The sequence below is a fragment of the Ostrea edulis genome, chromosome 5 (assembly GCF_947568905.1).
Source record: "Ostrea edulis chromosome 5, xbOstEdul1.1, whole genome shotgun sequence".
Lineage (NCBI taxonomy): Eukaryota > Metazoa > Mollusca > Bivalvia > Ostreida > Ostreidae > Ostrea > Ostrea edulis.
In genome coordinates this window covers 12,577,700-12,594,819 of record NC_079168.1, presented here as the reverse complement: position 1 = coordinate 12,594,819, position 17,120 = coordinate 12,577,700, and the positions used below count along the sequence as shown (strand labels likewise).

Here is a 17,120-nt window from a genome sequence, read left to right as displayed (position 1 = left end):
TCAGATTAAAAATATCAAGAAAATGGAAGAAATGTTGAAAAGTTGTTTTCTTAAGTTATATGACGCAAAAAATTGAAATCAGTGCTTTCCTGAGAGATACTCATTTGACCTTTGATGATGACATCACACATGTCGACTACACTGTGATTTGATCAGGTCTTTGCTAAGAAAATATCGAACACAGATATCAAACAAAAAAGTTATTTACATTATCTAAACACTATCATATATAACATATCACAGTTATTGACATTATCTAAACACTATCATATATAACATATCACAGTTATTGACATTATCTAAACACTATCATATATAACATATCACAGTTATTGACATTATCTAAACACTATCATATATAACATATCACAGTTATTGACATTATCTAAACACTATCATATATAACATATCACAGTTATTGACATTATCTAAACACTATCATATATAACATATCACAGTTATTGACATTATCTAAACACTATCATATATAACATATCACAGTTATTGACATTATCTAAACACTATCATATATAACATATCACAGTTATTGACATTATCTAAACACTATCATATATAACATATTACAGTTATTGACATTATCTAAACACTATCATATATAACATATCACAGTTATTGACATTATCTAAACACTATCATATATAACACATCACATATACCAATCGTGGTATTGTTCTGTACTTGCACACATTCTCTCTAACAAAACTAGTCTTGAAATCGCTCATTTTCTTGAACTGTAAGAAAACAGTAGCTGAATTATGATGGCACACACACACAAAATATGTATAATGAAGTGGAATATTAATTTACAGTGCACTTTGCAGCCCCTGTACTTAAGGAAAAGTGTACTCCCTTTTACCAAATCTGAATCTCCATTCTCGATGTTTGGTTTTGGGTATGTCAGATCTGTACCATAAAAAACCATGCAGGACATTTGATTTGGATACCATCACTTAAAGCTGTCCAGGACATTTGATTTTGGATATACCATCACTTAAAGCTGTGCAGGACTTTTGATTTTGGATATTATTAGTAAGAGCTGTGCAGGACATTTGATTTTGGATATCATTACTTAAAGCTGTGCAGGGTATTTAATTTTGGATATCATTACTTAAAGCTGTGCAGGACATTTGAATTTGGATATCATTAGTTAAAGCTGTGCAGGACATTTGAATTTGGATATCATTAGTTAAAGCTGTGTAGGACATTTGAATTTGGATATCATTAGTTAAAGCTGTGTAGGACATTTGATTTTGAATATTATTAGTAAGAGCTGTGCATGACATTTGATTTTGGATATCATTACTTAAAGCTGTGCAGGACTTTTGATTTGGATATCATTACTTAAAGCTGTGCAGGTCATTTGAATTTGGATATCATTAGTTAAAGCTGTGCAGGACATTTGAATTTGTATATCATTAGTTAAAGCTGTGAAGGACATTTGAATTTGGAAATCATAAGTTAAAACAATGCAGGACACTTGATTTTGGATATTATTTGTTAGTGTTGTGCAGAGCATTTGATTTTGGGTATCATCAGTGTATTAGCAAAATGAGAGGGCAATTGCATGAAGGAAAAGTAGACATTTAAGTGATAGAATTCATAGGACATTGTAGGACGAACATGTTTTAATAAGTTGGATTACGGATCCACTGACCCTTAAGTTTTATTGTTTAGAAAAAATAAAAAAATAAAATGCAAATTGCCAATTTTTTTCTCATTAGCCAACAGTAATAAAAACGAAAATAAAATTTGAAAAAAAAAATTAAAATGATCACAACCTCTATGAAAAATACAGGAAATGTATCGACAGCATTAATTGTATTCTGAAGCTGCACATTAACCATAGTTTTGCTTTTGATATAGATTGCATTTGGAATACAATTTTTTCCCCCAAAACGTACCATTTTTATCTATGTGTAAGGAAGGTCTAATAATAATTTAAAAGTTGTCCAGAAACAGTGTGACCATAACAAGAGGCCCATGGGCCACATCGCTCACCTGAGTCATCTTGGCTCAATTTAAAGATTTTTCCTATTCGCATGTAAAACTTTGAACCCTATTGTGGCCCCAACCTACTCCCGGGGGCCATGATTTTTACAAAATTGAATCTGCACTATGTCATGAAGCTTTCATGTAAATGTAAACTTCCCTGGCCAGTGATTTTTAAGAAGATTTTTAATGATTTTCCCTATATATTTGTATGCAAAATTTTGACCCCCTACTATGGGGACCATAAATTTTACAAACTTCAATATGCACTATGTTAGGAAGCTTTTGTGCAAATGTAAACTTCTTCAGCCTTAAGGAGAAATTTTTTAAAGATTTGTTTTCTATTTATTAGTTATGTAAAACTTTGATCCCCTATTGTGGCCCCATCCTAACCCAAGGGGTCATGAGTTTCACAAACTTGAATCTGCAGTATGTCAGGAAGCTTTCATGTAAATCTCAGCTTTTTTGGCTCAGTGGTTCTTGAAAAGAAAATTTTTCAAGATTTTCCATGTATATTTGTATGTAAAACTTTGATCCCCTATTGTTGCCTATCTTACTCCAGGTGGTCATGATTTTGACAAATTTGAATCCGCACTATGTCAGAAAGCTTTCATAAAAATTTCCACTTTCATGGCCCACTAGTTTTTGAGAAGAAGATTTTTAAAGATTTTCCTTATATATTTGTATGTAAAACTTCGATCCCCTATTGTCGCCTCATCTTACCCCCAAGGGCCACGATTTTAACAAATTTGAATCTGCACTATGTCAGGAAGCTTTCATGTAAATTTCCACTATCCTGGCCCATTAGTTTTTGAGAAGAAGATTTTTAAAGATTTTCTGTATATATTTGTATGTAAAACTTTGATCCCCTATTGTTGCCTCATCTTACCCCCGGGGGCCATGATTTTAACAAATTTGAATCTGCACTATGTCAGAAGCTTTCATGTAAATTTCAGCTCTTCTGGCCCAGTGGTTCTTGAGAAGATTTTTAAATGACCCCACCCTATTTTTGCATTTTTGTGATTATCTCCCCTTTGAAGGGGGCATGACCCTTCATTTGAACAAACTTCAAAGCCCTTTACCCAAGGATGCTTTTGGCCAAGTTTGGTTATAATTGGCCCAATGGTTCTGGAAAAGAGGTCGAAAATGTAAAAAGTTTACAGATGGACCAACAGACGACAGATAACAGGCTATCAGAAAAGCTCACTTGAGCTTTCAGCTCAGGTGAGCGAATTATGTGTGTCTGGAAATAATAAACAATCAAACAAAATATTAGAGTTTATTTTCCAATTGACAAAGGTGCTTCTAATTATAATTTTTACTATTTTTAAAAAAAAATTTCAACTAGCTGACCCACGTATTCTGAAATCCAAGGAATAAAAAACGTTTCACCTAAAGAGCCAAATCTAATTATGTAGTGTAAAATTGAGAATGCAAGTGTTTTAAGTCTTTTATCATGTTTAATCTATTTTCATTCATTAAACAATACATTATATCAAATCATTCATCAATTTTCTTGATTGTTAGAATGTCAGAGTTAACACTTAAACACATTAATAGTGTTCAAAATGATATTCATTTCATTCTTATCAATTGTGATCATTGTGTTTCATGATCTAAATGAAATTTACCATCACTGATTAATGTTGAGCAGGAGAGGGTTCATCCTAGCTGTAGGAACATATCAGGATCAAATCTAGTGTCAAAAACTTGATTTAAAACAACATTTTGTAATCTTATCACATAGTTCCTTGTTTTAAAATTGTCCTATCATTTCACTGTTATGGAAATAGAACTGTTAAAATTCTTTTAAAAATCTGTAAACTGGTGTGACATATCAGTATACTATTATTTCATTGCATCTTGGAAAAACCATCAAAACTATTGCCCAGATGTGGTAGAGAAAGACCTCTTAAACTATTGCTAGAGGGCAACAACACAAAACAATACTTCATGAGGTCTTCCACACCAACTGGGACAATATTATACCGTTATTGACTGGATCCAAAGACAACAGTTAAATTGTTTTGTTTGACCCAAGAATGGATCTGTTGCCCGAAGCTGTAGGCTGAGGGCAACAGATCCATTCGAAGGTCAAACAAAACAGCTGTTGTCATAAACCTTCATTTCTAAGGTTGTTTTTACTAGATGCGCATGGTTTGTTGACATTGAACTTTTAACAGGACAGTGTGATTGTGTACATTTTTCACCATATCCACTAGTTTAAAAAAACATACCTAAAATCCTAATTAATAATTATATTTTTCATGTTTCTGCTCTGTGTTTCATCTAATAAATTTGGTATTTCGATCATCAACAGTCAAGTCAGTGAACATTAATTAATTGCCATTATGTAAACATAGCAGCAGACCAAGAATCAAAGGACTTGAGTAGCGAATTGAAATAGGACAGATTGTTGTTATATATCTTATATTTTTCCTATATAAAACTTAGAACCAACATTTCAACTGTTGATCCAGTTCTCACACTTGAGGTCTATCATCAAGTCAACAGTTAACAAACTGTTGACCGGGCAATAGTCAAAACTATTGACCATGCAGTCAAAAGTTTAACTGTTACATACTCAGAAAAATTAAAAAGGAACAAAAAAACTGGTTGATTAATCCAACAAATCCAGCTATGACATCATATGCTCCGTAGAGTATCTCTGTAACCCTAATGACATTCACAAGTTTTTAGTGAGCTGGAATTAAAAATCATCAAACACACAAGTGCAGCGTCTCATTTTCATTCTACGTATTTATATTGGTGCAAGCGTCCTTAGTGCTGAATTAATTTCTTGACCCCGCTAGAGGCGCTTAATTGAGCTGAATTAATGTCTGACAGTAGGCAATTGGCTTTCATAATGTGTGTTTACAAAGGCTTTGATTGTTACAGAATTTCATTTTATACGGAAACAATTAAACTAAAGGAGGCAGAAAACATGCCAGCAATTGTGTCACCATTTGCCACAATAGATGTAAAGTTTCACTGAAAATCTTAACTCATAATGCCTGTATTGAATTAAATCCCTGCAGTGGTGCACACTTCCTGTATATGGAAGTACAGGAATTTTCAGTGAACTTCCTCCTGGACACCTGAGAGGCTTGGCACTAGGAGTAATTTAGGTGCCCTGTTCCCCTTATTCTGGGTACAACCTCTGGTTCATTTCATCGTGCAACTCATTTTTAATCAACACTTTGTAAACAAGGCTTCTTTATCATCTGGGGAGGTTCTAATAACTGTGTTTATGGTTTGGAGTAAATAAACAAGACTGTTATGTATCAATATCAATACATGTATATCGTGTAAACAGATTTGTTGACATTATATACACCAATATTGATATATGGTGTATATTAATATATATACAAAGTAATAACCACAGTTACAGTTGATATTTAATAGAAGGAAAAAACCCTACTATTCCACAACTAAAGGAGCTAGGTCACTTGCAAGACTACTCCTTGAAGCAGGACGTTGGTTTTGAAAAAAAGTTCTATAATTACCAGACAAGGCCATTGTGGATTGGCCTGTTGTTATGGAAAACAGGGTCTCTTGGTCCATTATTTCCAATAAAGTCTACCAGGTAATATTGGTGTGAGATATTGGAGAACCCTTCACAATTATTTTCAGTACAATGAACAGATACCCCTCAGAAAACATATTACATGTCTCCTGTTTCTGTTGTATAAAATCACCTGGTCACACATCAGCCTGTCAATTTACGCCTAATCTAGTCCTATCCAGGATATTCGGTATGCATGTATTGTCATTTCCCACTTATTTCTAAGGATATTGATTGAGGATCGAGGGAAAAAGGATACGTGTTCCGACAAATGTAAAATCTGATTGAAAATGACAAACCAATCAAATTATTTCAAATGAATGTAATCAAAGAGATCGATTTTTTGCTTCGTCATACTGTTTAATCTCTGAATCAAATGAACGTGCCAGGAGATGAAAGGGAGGGAAATCTGGGTTTCTGCAACAGAATGTAAAAATATGAAACTTGTATGTGCGATTAAATCTGAACTTCATCGGCATATTTTCCTTGTGACTGCAACATTCTGCGTTTATGTAAGCAAAATCAATACTTACATAAACCGCCTTACCTTTACATCACAAGCAGCTAAATTTTAAAATCACTGTGCTCATATTCATTGTTTATCATGTATGTCATTACTCCTTAATAAAAGATCTTATTTAGTGCAAATCAGCATCTACTTTTTTCTTTTATATCTCAAATAAAGAGAATTATCACAACAACAAAAATCCCCATTCTGGTTTATACTAAAGTTGCTAAGTTACATGTGTGTACAGCCCTAGCTGACACGATCTGTGACAAAGAATCTTATTAAATCCAACATTGCCACTTTATAGGGTGTTTGGGTGTGTGTGAGGGTTTACAATCACTGGATCGATCAATATCCTGATTTATTCCCATCCTGCAGATTTCTCAATATACGAGTTCATAATATCGCGAAATGACTTGTAGACATCAAAATCACGAGAGCATGAATTCATGAGTGGTTTGTTAATTAAGAGTAATAAAGTGAGTACTTTTACTTTGTGAGTCACTCAGGTCTCTTAATTAAGAGTAATAAAGTGAGTACTTTTACTTTGTGAGTGGTCTCTTAATTAAGAGTAATAAAGTGAGTACTTTTACTTTGTGAGTGGTCTCTTAATTAAGAGTAATAAAGTGAGTACTTTTACTTTGTGAGTGGTCTCTTAATTAAGAGTAATAAAGTGAGTACTTTTACTTTGTGAGTGTTCCGTTAATTAATAGTAATAAAGTGAGTACTTTTACTTTGTGAGTGTTCTGTTAATTAAGAGTAATAAAGTGAGTACTTTTACTTTGTGAGTGGTCTCTTAATTAAGAGTAATAAAGTGAGTACTTTTACTTTGTGAGTGGTCTCTTAATTAAGAGTAATAAAGTGAGTACTTTTACTTTGTGAGTGGTGTCTTAATTAAGAGTAAAAAAGTGAGTACTTTTACTTTGTGAGTAGTCTGTTAATTAAGAGTAATAAAGTGAGTACCTTTACTTTGTGAGTGTTCTGTTAATTAAGAGTAATAAAGTGAGTACTTTTACTTTATGAGTGGTCTCTTAATTAAGAGTAATAAAGTGAGTACTTTTACTTTGTGAGTGGTCTCTTAATTAAGAGTAATAAAGTGAGTACTTTTACTTTGTGAGTGGTCTGTTAATTATAAGAGTAATAAAGTGAGTACTTTTACTTTGTGAGTGTTCCGTTAATTAAGAGTAATAAAGTGAGTACTTTTACTTTGTGAGTGTTCTGTTAATTAAGAGTAATAAAGTGAGTACTTTTACTTTGTGAGTGGTCTCTTAATTAAGAGTAATAAAGTGAGTACTTTTACTTTGTGAGTGGTCTGTTAATTAAGAGTAATTTAATGCATTTAAAAAGAATGAATGCATGAATGAGTCACACAACATATTCTATTTTCGGTTTATCTTTTACATTGTAATAACATTACCATACTAATATGTATATCGGCCTGGGTATCTCATCATGGTTGGATCACCTACTCTGTAACTAGTAATGCAGTGGTTAGATTACCTACTCTGTAACTAGTAATGCAGTGGTTAGATTACCTACTCTGTAACTAGTAATGCAGTGGTTAGATTACTGACTCTGTAACTAGTAATGCAGTGGTTAGATTACCTACTCTGTAACTAGTAATGCAGTGGTTAGATTACAGACTCTGTAACTAGTAATGCAGTGGTTAGATTACAGACTCTGTAACTAGTAATGCAGTGGTTAGATTACAGACTCTGTAACTAGTGATGTAGTGGTTAGATTACCTACTCTGTAACTCGTAATGCAGTGGTTAGATCACATACTCTGTAACTAGTAATGCAGTGGTTAGATTACTGACTCTGTTACTAGTAATGCAGTGATTAGATTACCGACTCTGTAATTAGTAATGCAGTGGTTAGATTACCAACTCTGTAACTAGTAATGCAGTGGTTAGATTACTGACTCTGTAACTAGTAATGCAGTGGTTAGATTACCGACTCTGTAACTAGTAATGCAGTGGTTAGATCACATACTCTGTAACTAGTAATGCAGTGGTTAGATTACTGACTCTGTTACTAGTAATGCAGTGATTAGATTACCGACTCTGTAACTAGTAATGCAGTGGTTAGATTACAGACTCTGTAACTAGTGATGCAGTGGTTAGATTACTGACTCTGTAACTAGTAATGCAGTGGTTAGATTACCTATTCTGTAACTAGTAATGCAGTGGTTAGATTACAGACTCTGTAACTAGTGATGCAGTGGTTAGATTACAGACTCTGTAACTAGTAATGCAGTGGTTAGATTACAGACTCTGTAACTAGTAATGCAGTGGTTAGATTACAGACTCTGTAACTAGTAATGCAAGGGTCCTCAGTTTGATACATGATTATTCCAATGATTTTTCTCACCTTCCCTGCTATAGTAATGTATACAACTTACTGTATTATGAGCTGACATAATTTTTTTTACGTACAACAACCAGGAACTATCAAAATATGCGAACTCTAAAACAAACATGGTAATATACCCCATGATTTTTTGTAGAAATGAGACAAAATGCAAGTGAATTGTAAGTAAAATGTCACCAAAAATTATATATTTTTGAGAAATGTTGCATACAGTCCTTATTCTTCGAGGCACACATAGGACTTGACTGCCTTGTGATAGTAACCAATCATTTTCAAATAAAGCAGACAAAGCTGTTACATGGCTGTTCCATCAAATGAATTTACAACAACACTTTCAATACAATACATGTGATGAGGTTCTTAAGTAGTGATACTCAGTAATGCACTTTCAAAGCCGGTTCTTTTGAAATGAAGAGTTTATATCTATGCTTAAAGGTAAACATAATCAGAAAAACTGGAGTTTGAATTGTAAATTAAGAGCCATTTTATGCATAATGTATACTTAGTTCTTTCTTGGTGTCTGATGAGTAAGTTAATGGAGATATTCATCCATATACATTCAGACTAGACATACTAGTGACAAAATCAAACCAAGTTTTGTAATGAGTTGTGTGCTTCATTTACTTGTGATACTATGTAATATTTGAACTGACAGCATGTTGCATACATTGTTTTGTTTTCGTTCACTTGGATAAATTAATTTGCAGATCAAAATTCAGTGTAAGTCAGCTGGGATATTTTTCCCCCTTATTCTAATATGGCTAGAAGGCTCCTTGATTTCTCTTTCATTATTTTTGCACCAAAATTGAAAATGTTACACATGATCATGACATGCACTAGTGTTTACAAGGTGTAGTTGGGCCAATCTAATGATTAAAGTCTAGATTTTTTCCAGGTCATATTCCCCCTAGTAAAATCTAATAGTTACTCTGTTCACAACAAACAGGTATTTTGATTCATTTTTTTTTTCTTCAAATGGGAAACATGTTTGCAGTGAGAAAGTCAACAAATACACAATGTAAGCATAGAAAATAACTGGATCATTATGACATATATTGGTGAGAAAAGATTCTGAAGTGCTTGCTCTGGGATATTTCTCACACACAATAATTGTTGGTTTGTTAGTTTCTTAGGAGTAGGTGGGTCAATTCTGGGTTATTTCTTCCTTGATATAATCACATCCTGTCTTCATTATGCTAAGAATATGATTTAAAATCTAAAAACTTTTTGTTCCGGAAAGAAGGACGATTCATGATTTGTGGTGTGAATTGACAGTAACAATTTTTATAAATATTATATGTGGTTTAACAAGCTTCCTCTATATTTAATCTATAATCAATCTTTAATATGGTTGTATTGTGGCTGCACATGCCTACACACTAACTTTTATTCAATGAATTTGATTTCTTAAAAACAAGAATCATGAGATTCCAATATGAAGAAAATTAAAAATAAACAAGCACTAAAAATGTTTACATTTCATTCCTGAAATTCCCCCCCCCCCCCCTAGAAAAATGGAAATTTAAAGACGATCATTCCTAGAATAATGAATACCTTGTGACATCACAATTTTAAGCTATATCCAATCGCAGCCGGAGGGTGGTTATATCGCGTGTTATCAGACAAGTTAAAAAAATTTGAATACAGTCAAACCTCGTTATCTCGAACTTGATAGGGCCAAGAAAGAGGCCTACAGGCCTTATCGGTCACCTGAGTACTAGTTAAAAGTATCACTAGTCCCAAGGACTAAAAATCTAGAAAAAATGTTCCTGCTCTGAATATCTAAGCTAAATTCTAATATTCAGCAAAGCATAAAACAAGATGTGATCTTAAAACTTCAATGCCCTCAAAAGTGGATATACTGATGAAAGGCTTTACATAATATGATATAAGTATTATCATTAAATGATTTCACTAATATGGACCCATCCTAAAGTCAAAACCCTGAGGTTGCTGTATCAGTAAACTTAAAGAAGTCCTTCAAATGATAAAGACAATAATCACTATAATAATTTTAGCTCCACCCTTACCCCCTAGGATCATGAAATTTACAATTTTGGTAAAGAAATACCTACTAGCATTAAAGCAAATATCATTTACATGTTTGGCACATATACACTATATATACCAAGTTTGACCCCACCCTGGATTCAGAACCTCTACCCCGGGAATCATGAAATTTACATTTTGGTAGAGGCCTTCCTGCTCTATATCATTATGCATTTAGTTTTTCTTAAAGATATGCAGTTGTAGAGAAGACTTAAAAATTGGTCAATTTTTGGCAGTTTTTGCCCTGCCCTTAAGGCCCCAGGAGTCCTGAAATTTACAATTTATGTCCTTGTTCCAAAGATGCTTCACATAAAACTTAAAAGGAATGGGAAAAGTTAAACATGTTCTATTGTTCACACATTTATTAGCTGACCATCTTGGCCACACCCTAATACCAAAACCCCTACCCCTGGGATCATTAAATTTACAATTTTGGTAAAGGACTACCTGTTCTTTCTAAATATCTACTTAGTATCAATAGCACTAAAGATGTTATTTAAGTGTTTTACACATAAACATTATAAACCAAGTTTGGCCCCGCCCTGGGGTCAAAACCTCTACCCTGGGGATCATGAAATTTACAATATTTGTAGAGGCCTTCCTGCTCTACATCATAAAGCATATAGTTTTTCTTACAAGTGTGTGGTTCTAGAGAAGAAGATTTTTGAAATCATCAATTTTTGGCAGGTTTTACCCTGCCCCTCAGACCATAGGGGTGCAGGAGACCTGAAATTTACAATTTTGCTCCCCTTGTCCAAAAGATGCTTCATACCAAATTTGAAAAGAATTGGAATGGTAGTTATCAAGAAAAGTTAAAAATGTTCAATTGTAAATGCATGACGGACGATGCATGATGACTGACACAGACCAATTGCAACAATAGGTCACCTGAGTGACTCAGGTGACCTAAAAACTTCGAGAAATCCAAGGATTTGAGATACTGAAGGTAAAATACTTTTAAAATAATTAGTGGTTGGGACTTCCAAATTACTTCAACATATCCATGGTATACGAGATATCAGTGTTCAACATATCCATGGTATACGAGATATCAGTGTTCAACATATCCATGGTATACGAGATATCAGTGTTCAACATATCCATGGTATACGAGATATCAGTGTTCAACATATCCATGGTATACGAGATATCAGTGTTCAACATATCCATGGTATACGAGATATCAGTGTTCAACATATCCATGGTATACGAGATATCAGTGTTCAACATATCCATGGTATACGAGATATCAGTGTTCAACATATCCATGGTATACGAGATATCAGTGTTCAACATATCCATGATATTCGAGATATCAGTGTTCAACATATCCATGGTATACGAGATATCAGTGTTCAACATATCCATGGTATACGAGATATCAGTGTTCAACATATCCATGGTATACGAGATATCAGTGTTCAACATATCCATGGTATACGAGATATCAGTGTTCCAGATACCGAAGTTGAACTGTATATATATAAAATGTTTGCAGTGTGAAAGCTATGTGGTAAGCAGACACATTTTCATAACACTCTATCCCATAATATTCAATTTTCTGCTCAGCATGCATGTGCATGAAACAAACTATTTTCACAAATCTGCATTATTGTAACAGTTATCTAGAATTGAGCATGTTTCACATGATGCTCACAGTCTCTGAAACTAAAATGCTTTAGGAAAATTGTGGTGTTTGGGTTGTAATGAAAGAAAAGGGCAAAAAAGGACTTTGTGTGATAAAAAGGGCTTTATTTGCCCACCAAAATTCACATTTGTGCTCTTGTAAGTATTTTGTGTAAGAATCCTGATGAAATGCAGTTGTTATTCTCAATTTAATAAAAGTGACGTAGAACTTGTATTATGACATCACAAACATGAAATTTTGCCACTATTTTTTATAATTTGATATAAAAGCTTATTTTTTTTATATAGTTTATTGAGTACAGACTTGGACAAACTTTCTTACCTTTCCAGTATATATACATGTATGTGACAGAAAAATTTTGAATGTCCAAAGCTGCACTCTGTGTTTTCTAGATGACAAATGTTCATGAAAATAAACATTTTAATTAAATCTGATTAAAATTTGAGAAATTGCATCAGTTTAGATGCTACGGACTTCACATGACTGTAAATATCAGACAAATTATGTAAAATTGTGCTGGACACAATCTGCTTTATGAAATAAAAGATTTAGTCTTCCTTTAAAACTTTCAAGTTTCACTGGCTGTTATCATTCATAGTCCTTTTCATGGTTGTGACATTGTGCAAAGTATATTCAGAATTTGTTGTTAAAATCATAATTACATGCAATTTTATATTTCTAATCTAATCTTACAATTTTATGTAAAGGCATTTAGAAATAAGGTTCTAAGATACAACATGCCATATGGAATACAAAAAAAACCCCACATTGATATTAAATCATTCAATAACTGGTATATATAACTCTATTGTCTCTGTGATTGCACCTCATGAACTTTCACAGATGGGGCGTTTCTAAATGTCACAGGTGAGCAAGGCTGCTTTGTGAGCCCAGATGGGGGTTCTAAATCACACATTTCTAAATGTCCAGGTGAGCAAGGCTGCTTTGTGAGCCCAGATGGGGGTTCTAAATCACATGTTTTTAAATGTCACAGGTGAGCAATGCTGCTTTGTGAGCCCAGATGGGGGTTCTAAATTGCACATTTCTAAATGTCACAGGTGAGCAATGCTGCTTTGTGAGCCCAGATGGGGGTTCTAAATCACACATTTCTAAATGTCACAGGTGAGCAATGCTGCTTTGTGAGCCCAGATGGGGGTTCTAAATCGCACATTTCTAAATGTCACAGGTGAGCAATGCTGCTTTGTGAGCCCAGAAGGGGGTTCTAAATCACACATTTCTAAATGTCACAGGTGAGCAATGCTGCTTTGTGAGCCCAGATGGGGGTTCTAAATCACACATTTCTAAATGTCACAGGTGAGCAATGTTTCTTTGTGAGCCCAGATGGGGGTTCTAAATCATGTTTTTAAATGTCACAGGTGAGCAATGCTGCTTTGTGAGCCTCTTGGGCTTTGAGCTTTCATTATAATCTGTGTAGGTGTTTAATGTGTCTCAAATGTTCTATTAATATTGATTGACATAATTCTATCTATGTTGAAAATGCAGTGAACATAAACATAACTCTTCTAGATATTACAGGTCGGGACTCAGACTGCCTACACACTCCCAATATAGTTCACACAAAAGCAATCATGCCTGTTTAACCAAAGGCAAAGTCTTATTTCCGTGTTTTGAGGATGGTAGATAAAGTCTAATTAAAAGTAAACTGTAGATTATGGTCTTCATTCTTTTTAATACAAAGCTGAACTGTATTTCTGTAGGCAGAAGCAGGGGGACCAAATTTCAAAGGTTTATGCCTCCCAATTGCCAGCTGGATATCTCGAGATATCTCAGTTTTAATCTTGGTCAGGTACAGCCAGATTTGATTCTTTGAGAGGAAAGGAGGAGGCCTTAGAAGCGGGTGTGATAAATTTAAAGAAACATGCAGTGAGGGTTGAAATCTGATACTAGCCTGAAGTTTGTATCATGTTGATACAAGTGAGATGTTGTTGCAAGATTAGAATCGATAATCAATCGATCAATCATTGATATCTGGGACAAGAAAAACTTTCTTTGACCTGCTTACTGTCTATACAGATGACTAAGTCCAGATATATTGTGTTTCCTCTTTACAACCCACAAATTTGACCCATGGGTAGATAGGAAATTTGGGCACAAATGTTAATAGTGACAATTATTGAACAGTTCATTTTCACCGAGAATGAACACAGCCTATCTACTTTTTTAATGAAGATATCCTTTGAGTGAGCATTCTTAGAACTGTGTAAGGTTTTGTACTTTGATTATATACTGGAAAGCTTTCATCAATGAACTAGCAATGAAATGGTTTGAGCTGCCACATCTTCCGGGTTGTTTGTAAATGGAAAACAAATAAAATTCTAATTGTAGGTCTTATCTGTATTTTGTAAAGTGGTGTATTGATCAGCATTTGAGGCTGTTGTCTGTACTTCTGCATGTAAAAGCACATTTACCTGATAATATATATTCTTTATACATCTTGTATTGTAACACAACACTCTTTGACAAATTCTTTACGAGATAAATTCTGGTACATTGGAGGCCAAGACAGCCATTATTGAATACACAGACGACTGAAATCTATCAGATAAATCAACTATTCAACATTAAAAGAGATGTCAACTTATATTGCTTGGGTCTCATGATATTCTGTCCGGATTTATCCAGTTTGATAGCTATTCGACAATATCCAGTTGTGAAGTATTGGACATTCATTGGCAAATAATACTAGATGACCATGTCTTGTGTTTTATCACACTTTCATGGTAATTTGATAATACGAGGCAGAATTAAAATCAGTAAAGAAACTCTGAGGACAGCTGATTATGTATTCAGAGAATCATTACTGGTTACACTCCAAAGACCTCATGTCACCCTAGAGACAGTTTTAGCTCATTCTAATTGCCTACAGTCATAAGGACATGTGCACTAAAAGTTTTTGCTTGAATCAAAATTAAATCCATTGTGATTTAAAAATTGTGCTGGCTTGATTTCATATCAAAGCACACATACATCAAGTGCTCTCTGAATGAATGTGAAATATTTTACGACCAAATAATACATGTATCCGTGGAGGAAATTATAGACAAATCACCGTCAAAAGAGCAACAAAAATATTCTAACAAATAACAGCCTTCATTGTGCAGTTTGATGTTCGTATGTATGACACAGAAATAGGCCCGAGTAGAAGAGAGACAGAGTTCTTTACATTACATATAGATTCAGTATCATTTTCATATAGACCTTTCATTTATATTTCTAAAGAATGTAGCTCTTGAGAGTTTCTGTGTTCCATTTCTTTCTTTCACCAGTTTCCAACGACTATAAATCAATCCTTCACTCCATTCTTATACATACCAAATAAGGATCTAAGGGGGAGGGCCCATGAAGCTGTTTCATCTTCATCTTCTCATATTCCATATCCTATTTCAATAGACAAAACAAAAGTCAACCTGTACTGTTTTATTTCATAAACTTAAAAAAAAAAAATTTTTTTAATGAAGTACTTTGGCATCGAATGTATGTCATTGAAAACAACCCAGTTTGGTCTTTTAGTTGGGTAAAAGACGCAGACATGATCAGGCATTGTTTACTGATAATGTTCAAAACGAACAAACGCAAACATGATCAGGCATTATTTACTGACAATGTTCAAAACGATGATATAATTTTTAAGACATATGGGAAAATGGTGTCTGATCACATCTACATTCTATTATTTCTGAAGTGAAATGTGTATAATATTTTGAACGTATTTGCTGTAATTGAAAGAAATTGGTAAATGGATCACCTTATGATGGCAGAGAAACATTATATGAAAACAATCTTTTCAACATCTGTACATTTCCAACAGGCATTAATTTACATGTATTATAGTAAGTTTATTAAACATCTGAATCGATCATTTTAAATTTCTAAATTGTTGAAATGTTTTCTAATGTTTTATAGGGGTATACATCAGTAATGTACCAAATATAGTCCTTTAAATTTGAAATGAGAGGAAAAACTTGGTCAAGACAGAATTAGATTTCTGAATTAAACTAACACAACACTTCACTTTCTAACCCCCCCCCCCCAACACCCCCCCGAAAAAAACAAAGGCTCACTGAAGGGACAAATTCACCCTTGCAACAGAAAATAATTTCAAGTATTCTCAAATGGCCTTATCAATTGACTTTTACAACCATCTTTGTGTAAGACAGCATCCTAACACATGCAAATTGAAACTGAGTAGTACTAGCTTCACTCAAAAGTCATGCACACAAGCTAGATGTTCCCTTCTGCTGACCTTGAAAGTTCACCTTGACATTGTAAACCAATGGAAACAAAGATCTTAATGCAAGGTAACATTCCTGAAAATTTGATCAAAATATAATGCAGCTTAAATCTTGTACTCAAGGAATTTCAGAATTCCTCTTTTATAGACCTTGACCTTTGATATGGAAAACTAAGAGGAAAGTAGATCTCTATGCAAGGTGGCAATCCTGAAAGCGTAGATATGAAATGTAAGAATTTGACCTTTAAAAACAATATAAACTCAAATTTCCATGCAAAATATTATGTAAAAATCAAATACCAAACGTAATTTTAAATTTTGTATAAAAGGAATTTCACAATTTCCTTTTCCAGTGGTCTTGACCTTTTGCATATGGTATAGAGGCAAAACCTTTCAAACAATTAAGGTTTCATTCTTACAATAGATAAAAAATGTGGCATAAGTGTTGTCTACTAGTCTGAACCACTGACTAAATGGTGTGTAACAGTACATTGTATTCATAATTCATAAACCAACAATAAAGCAGGGTATTATATTCCAGTATCATTACATATTTCAAGGACTGTGAAAGTGTAACATTTGAATGAACAACCTTTTGTTTCTTCTCTTCCATCTCGTTCCGTATTTTGTCTGCATCCTACAACAGAAAAATATCAACAATTCAAGTGAAATTTCCATTATGTACTTTGTAGTAGGTTACAAAATGATTCAAA

At 33.7% G+C, this 17,120-nt stretch overlaps 1 protein-coding gene across 1 annotated transcript in view; it reads right to left on the bottom strand.

Moving 5' to 3' along the window:
* The window catches only part of LOC125649529 (TALPID3 protein-like), an 81,667-nt gene that overhangs the window by 18,456 nt on the left and 46,091 nt on the right, over positions 1-17,120 (bottom strand). The window contains exons 10-11 of the mRNA XM_056166716.1: positions 17,000-17,044; positions 15,489-15,554 (exon numbers count right to left, since the gene is read on the bottom strand). Coding sequence (XP_056022691.1) covers positions 15,489-15,554; positions 17,000-17,044 — 111 coding nt within the window. The remainder of the gene's footprint in view (positions 1-15,488; positions 15,555-16,999; positions 17,045-17,120) is intronic.